At 33.5% G+C, this 6,788-nt stretch overlaps 1 protein-coding gene across 2 annotated transcripts; it reads left to right on the plus strand.

Annotated features, from left to right (window-relative positions):
* The first annotated feature begins 4,103 nt into the window (after nucleotides 1-4,103).
* LOC111884401 (aspartyl protease family protein 2) lies at nucleotides 4,104-6,273 on the plus strand. Of its 2 annotated transcripts, XM_042900099.2 has the most exons (2): nucleotides 4,104-4,551; nucleotides 4,651-6,273. In XM_042900099.2, exons 1-2 carry the CDS (start codon nucleotides 4,305-4,307, stop codon nucleotides 5,976-5,978), a joined length of 1,575 nt encoding a protein of 524 aa, XP_042756033.1. In that variant the 5' UTR covers nucleotides 4,104-4,304; the 3' UTR covers nucleotides 5,979-6,273. The 2 variants fall into 2 exon arrangements, with proteins under 2 accessions (XP_042756033.1, XP_023736490.1); XM_023880722.3 differs by having other exon boundaries at nucleotides 4,105-6,273.
* Nucleotides 6,274-6,788: the final 515 nt, after the last annotated feature.

Genomic DNA, 6,788 nt, shown 5'->3' on the forward strand with positions numbered 1-6,788 from the left:
GTAAGGGCCAAGTGTTAAACCTTGACAGAGCCCATTCTCAAAAAAAAAAAAACTTTGTATCGCCAACTACACTTCGGATACATGTTATAGACCGATAATACGTATCTCGGATATACCTAATATAACATCATGAGACATTCTAGGTTCTAAAGTCTTTATGATCATCTCGTTAGTACCTTGAACATAAATCATATCGAGAGATAAATAATAAATTTTATTATAAAAATGTTATTTAACAAAATAATACATATTCATGTGTACTTGTTTTTGATGATATATGTATGAAAATTAAATTTGAAATTTTAGGTGTATCATTAGCACCTTAAAACATAACTTTTAATAAAAAGTAGAAAAATAAACAAAAATTCAAACTATAGGACATTTCATTTTTAAATGGTGTTTAATGACAAGAAATATAAAATAATGTAGAAATAATGTCATATATAGAAAGAATAAAATAATAAATAAATAATACACCCATTTTGATGCAATTTATCGATTAACAAACATCCATAAATAATCAATTACATAAATTATGGGAGCCTAGCGATGACAGAGTTTTAAAAGTAAGTTAGAATCAATTTGTAACAGAAGGTTGACTATATATATATATATATATATATATATATATATATATATATATATATATATATATATATATATATATATATATATATATATATATATGTTATGATAGAGTAAAAACTTGTAGTAATAAACTTTTTAATGAGAGTTTCGTCTTTGAACGTCTGATTTATTTCTTACATAAGGAATTGTTTTACACATATACATATACCAATTGACTAATAATTAGGGTTACTTATTTAGCAATTTATTTAATGCAGTACATTTTTTTGTTTATCAACTTATTCAAACTATGTTTCAATTTATTATAAAATTTGCTAATAACATGTGTTAATTTTGGTAAAAAAAAATATTACCGTGTTATAATATAAAAAATTGATACAGTACTGTATAAATTGGCATCGCATAAATTTTATTTTATAAATCGATAAAAAGAAAATATTTCTTCATATTTAAGTTTGTATCATTGTATGAACATGTAGATAAAAAAAAATATAAATATATATAAAGTAGGGAGTCATCAAAATTAGGTATAAATTTAATATTTCTGCGCACATCATTAGACAATGGGAGATGATGTTTCCATGTACATTTGTGATCCTTCCACCGAAAAAATAATACATCGACAATTGTACCCTTATTTTATTTTGTAAATATATACTCAAAGAGATGGTAGGCTTTGTAGATCATTCTGAATTTCTTTCGGTGGGAGATGAATCAACATCTTTTAACGTTTTTCAGTCTTAAATCTGAGATCCTTTCAAAAATTAATTGATTTCATTAACATCTGATGTATCAAAAGAAACAACCGATTTGGTAAGGACATGTTTCGATTCGAAGGAAAACCCAAAAGTTCATGTGTTTAAGGCCGGTCTTCCTGGGATAAAAAACAAGAAGTCAAGGTGGATGTACAAGGCGACGAGATTCTACAAATCAGCGGCTAGAAAAATATAGAGAGAAAAGATAAAAACAATACATGGCATTGTTTCAAACGAAGCAGTGGGAAGTCCACAAAAAGGTTCAAATTGCCGGAGAATGCTAGATGGATCAGGTGAAAGCAGCGCTGGAAAACAAAGTACTCATGACTACTGTGCCCAAGGAAGAAGTGAAGAAGCCAGATGTTAAGTCCATTGACATCGTTGGTTAAAAATCCACTAGTCTACAAAATTCGACATGATTAAGGTGTATATTGTTTGAGTTTAGTTGACAGTGTTTGCTCTGTGTGTCAACTTTGGTCTGATATCCTTTTCTGTTTGGTTCGTCCACCATGTGTTCGATGAAATAGGACTAATATATCTATAGCATGAAAAACCAAATCTTTAAATCCCTGTTTGGTATCAACTATCAAATAATCATCCTTGGTGCAGTGGCGGACCTTAGTGGTGTCCGGGGGGTCGGCCACTACTCCGATGTAGTGTAAAAAAAAATTATGTTTTTTCTACTAGGTGTACCGGCTTAAAATACGAGTGTCACTACTAATTTAGATTTTTTCGAAAAAACAAAATTTAGTGTCGCCGCTACTAAAACGTTGTGTGTCTGCCACTGCCTTGGTGATTGAGAAAAAATTAGAAAAATCTTATTTGGTGGTCAGAGGAAGCAGACAAGTCGGCTGAAGATGTAGATGCATCGACCAAGGGGGAAGACGCGGATGTATATCCTGCGTTGTTTGGAGTTCTTGTCGTGAGTTTTAGGAAACAAAAGCAGGATTTCCATTTTTGAAGTTTTAGACGATGGGCGAGTCAAAATATAGAAGCTGGGCCACGGAACCGCGTAAGGACTGTTGGTCCTATGGAATACAGAAATGTCGTGGTCAAACATATTGACTCTTCAACCCATATTCCAATATTACCCTTTGGCTTCGTCAATATATACTTATTGTCAAATATGATTAAACTTGCTTCATATAATAATAACATATCTTATAAAATAAATAAGCTTTTGAATTGAACCATTATTGTGGTAACTTTAAATAGTTTAGTAATTAAAAAAAAATATTTATAAGTAAACCGTATACAGAATTAATATATTTTTATTTTAAAAACATATCTTTACTTGTTTATAATAAAGATTTAAAAAATAAAAACACATACATTAATAAAATAAAAATGATTTGGCTGAAATGATGTTCTTAGGGTGAATTTGAATTATTTCAGTGATCCTGATTAACTTATTTGTATTTCAGCAAATCATTAAAGGATTCTTTGATAGAAAATGTACAATTTAGTGCTCAACCACTTGTATGAATGATACATAGGTTTCAATATAAGATTGCTCAAATGATATGTTAATATCATTTTAACTTTCAAATAAAAAATCATTTATATAGAATTAAAATTTTTTAAAAGTTACAAACACATTGAAATCAATCAAATTCATGGATATCACCCCCCCCCCCCCCCCCCCCCAAAGCATGCAGTTCCAACTCAAAACCCAAGAATCATATAAACCTAATTTTCAAAACTTAAGAATTAAATAAACCTAATCTTCATCTCAAAACTCATAGATTTCAAAACATATTCCAAATAACAAAGAATCAGATAAATTTAATCATCAAACCTACTTTCCTAATCTTAAAATAGTTAGGAGAAAGTTGTGTTTTAGAAACAACGATGATTGTGGAGGTGTCAGCGGTGATGATAGGAAAGTTAAATAAACCTCATCCTCAACCTTTTTTTTTCTCTTTTTCTATTTGGTATTTATTTTCTTTTTCGTTTTCTGTTCAACCCTAACACACGTACACACAATATGGTAGTGGTGACGACGACGATGGTGGAGTTTAAGAGCGACAATGACGAGGACGACGACATCGATGGTGGAAAGATGTTGACGAAGAACTTTGTTCGGATAAAGAAGAGTAATTAGTGTAAATTCTCATTAGGTGATTGATTTAGATTTATTTTTTCAGTTGAATAGTTCATATGGATCTAACCAATTCAAAAGTTAAAATTAAATAAATCGAACACTCTTTAATGGCTTAACTATTAAGAGAATATCAAACATGCTCTAATCAATCCACACCCAAAAGTAATTTGCGGGACTAAAACATAATCTTCTAAACGTGTGGGTTAATGGAATTATCATATTTGAAATTCTGATTAAGTTTCCAACAATTATATAACTTCTTAGTAGAAAAAAATGGTAAAGTGAGGAGACCAATACAAATTACACAAAAAAAAGCATTGAACTAATTGCTTATATTGTTTCTTTTAAAACCGAAGGCGCACAACCTACTCAAAAACACATGAAAAAGATAACTCAATCCACTTGAATTATAAATTATAAACAGTAAACACTCAAATAATGGGTAGCAGGGTAGGCGAAATTACCTCTCGTCTGATAACTGTTGGAAACTTTAATAATGTTTTAATAATGTTACTTTTAAATTTTTTTCAGGATAAAAAATCAAATAAAATCTATCGAGTAAAGTTAATTTGAATAAAATGTTAAAATAAGGTAAGCGTGAGGAAACCCTTTTTACCCATGGATGGATTATTAAATGGTTGTGGTCTCCCCCAACCTCCTTTTTGCCCTTTTCAACTCTTTTTGTGAGGGTCAAAACGATGTTCCCACCAATCCCTCCTTGATTTTGAGTCTGCGTTCTTCATTCCCCATTTCCACAAAATCAATCCCTAAAAGCCCAATGAATCAAAAAGCAGTTTGATCAAATTCACAACATATAAAAGCTTTCCTTCTGTTTTTGTTTTGTTCAACTGTCATCGATGGTGTTCAAGTGCTCTCTGTTTCTTCTGATCTTCTGCTTTCTGGGTTCTACTTTCGGAGTTCATCATGCTCGCACCCATCTTCAGAATCTAAATCCAAATGCTTCTTCACTTCTCACCGGAATCGAAATACCTAATCATTCAAGCTTTAATGAAATCTCGGATTCTTCTTCTTCTTCTTCTTCTTCTTCAGATTGCGGCTTCTCCTCGCCCGAGAAAACAGAAACATTAGACGGAAGAGAAACAGGTAGGAATGAATTTGAATCGGTCAAACTCCACCTGAAACACCGATCACCAGGTCAAACTTCCATGCCCGCTAAAGAATCATTATTCCATTCGGCCGCAGGTGATGTCACCAGGATCCAAACGCTTCACAAAAGGAGCCTAGAGAAGCAGATTCGCAACACCGTTATGAATCCGAAGAAGCACGATGAAAGTTCTGCCGTAAAGCTCAAGCCTGCGGTAGAGGAAGCGCCGGCGGTGATGGAGAGTTACGCCGGAAAACTTATGGGTACTCTGAAATCAGGGGTAACACTCGGTTCTGGAGAGTATTTCATGGATGTTTTTCTGGGTACGCCTCCTAAACACTACTCTCTTATACTCGATACTGGTAGCGATTTGAATTGGATCCAATGTACACCCTGCCACGATTGCTTCGAACAAACAGGACCCCATTACGATCCCCAACAATCATCATCTTACCGGAATATCAGTTGCCATGATCGCCGGTGCAGCCTTGTTTCATCCCCAGAACTTTCCAGACCTTGCAAAGCTGAAGATGAATCTCAATCATGCCCTTATTTTTACTGGTACGGCGACAGTTCCAACACCACCGGCGATTTCGCCACAGAGACTTTCACAGTGAACTTGACCACCAATGTCGATGGGCATAAACAACAGCACAAGGAGGTCCAGGTAAATAATGTCATGTTCGGCTGCGGCCATTGGAACCGAGGTCTATTTCATGGTGCTGCTGGATTGCTAGGGCTAGGACGAGGCCCACTATCCTTCGCCTCTCAACTCCAATCTTTATACGGCCATTCCTTTTCCTATTGTCTTGTTGATCGAGACAGCAACTCCAGCGTCAGCAGCAAGTTGATTTTCGGAGAAGACAAGGGTCTTTTGAATCACCCGGAATTAAATTTCACTTCATTGATCGGCGGTAAAGAAGCTCCGGTCGACGTTTTCTACTACGTTCACATCAAATCCGTGATCGTCGCCGGAGAAACCCTGGATATACCTGAACACACATGGGATTTAACGGCAGATGGATTTGGGGGAACCATCATCGATTCCGGAACTACTCTTAGTTACTTTGCTGATCCTGCTTACAACATCATCAAGAAAGCATTCATGGAGAAAGTTAAAGGCTACCCTTTGGTTAACGATTTCCCAATCCTTGAACCCTGTTATAACGTTTCTGGGATTGCGGATTATAAAAAAGATTTGCCATCTTTCGGGATCTTGTTCGACGATGGCGCAGTGTGGAATTTCCCTGTTGACAATTATTTCATCAAACTTGAACCCGAAGAGATTGTGTGCTTGGCAGTTTTGGGGACACCACGATCTTCTTTATCGATAATTGGCAATTATCAGCAGCAGAACTTTCATATCATGTATGATACGAAGAAATCTAGGCTCGGATTTGCTCCAACAAGGTGTGCAGATGTTTAAATTAAAAGGTGAAACATTTGTCGAGAAGTTTGTAAACAAAATAGCGATGAAGGGTTTTTTTTTTTTTTTTTTTTTAAATTCTTTTTTTCATTTTTCCGGCTTAGAAGTTGAGAATGGCCGGGGCATAGATTTTAATCTTAACACTTGATCGACGATAAAATTGTATCATGGACAATATAGTTATAAACTTAATACAGTCGCTATTTTTTCATTTGATGGATTCTTTTAGGTGTATTTATTGGTTGTGTTTGGATGTGTTGCTAAAGTGATTGCAACTTGAAGTCACGTTAAATAATTATTTGGGTTCTGTTTTTTAACTTTGATAAGACGATTATTAGATTATCATATTTTGATAATGAACATTTAAGTTGCAATAACCATTTTGCAACTTGCAACATCCATGAGAAAACTTTTGGAAACTTACAGGAACTATCAAGTATAGCATCCCCAACTAGATTATAGTCCGCGTTAAACACATAAAAACACATATAATCGTTTACAGATATTGCATAATGATTAAAAAAAATATATGGTTATTGGTATTATTGAAATGTGTGGAAAACACATTGAAAATGATAAATATTTATAATTATTGAAGGATCTCTTTGTACACAACATTTTTTATTTTATTAGTTGAACAACCTTTCTCGTCTCATATAGTTATGATATTGTTATATAATATAAACATTTTGATTAGACGTTCATTCCATAATAAGGTTACATAATTTAAAAATATATTGACAACCAATATACCGTTTTTTCTACTGCATTAAATATTGACAACTATTTCATTTATTCAAATAAAGTTAT

Source organism: Lactuca sativa, chromosome 3, assembly GCF_002870075.4.
Source record: "Lactuca sativa cultivar Salinas chromosome 3, Lsat_Salinas_v11, whole genome shotgun sequence".
Classification (NCBI taxonomy): domain Eukaryota; kingdom Viridiplantae; phylum Streptophyta; class Magnoliopsida; order Asterales; family Asteraceae; genus Lactuca; species Lactuca sativa.

Coding starts and splice junctions, on each gene's coding strand:
- LOC111884401 (XM_023880722.3), top strand. CDS start 4,305: ATGGTGTTCAAGTGCTCTCTGTTTCTTCTGATCTTCTGCTTTCTGGGT.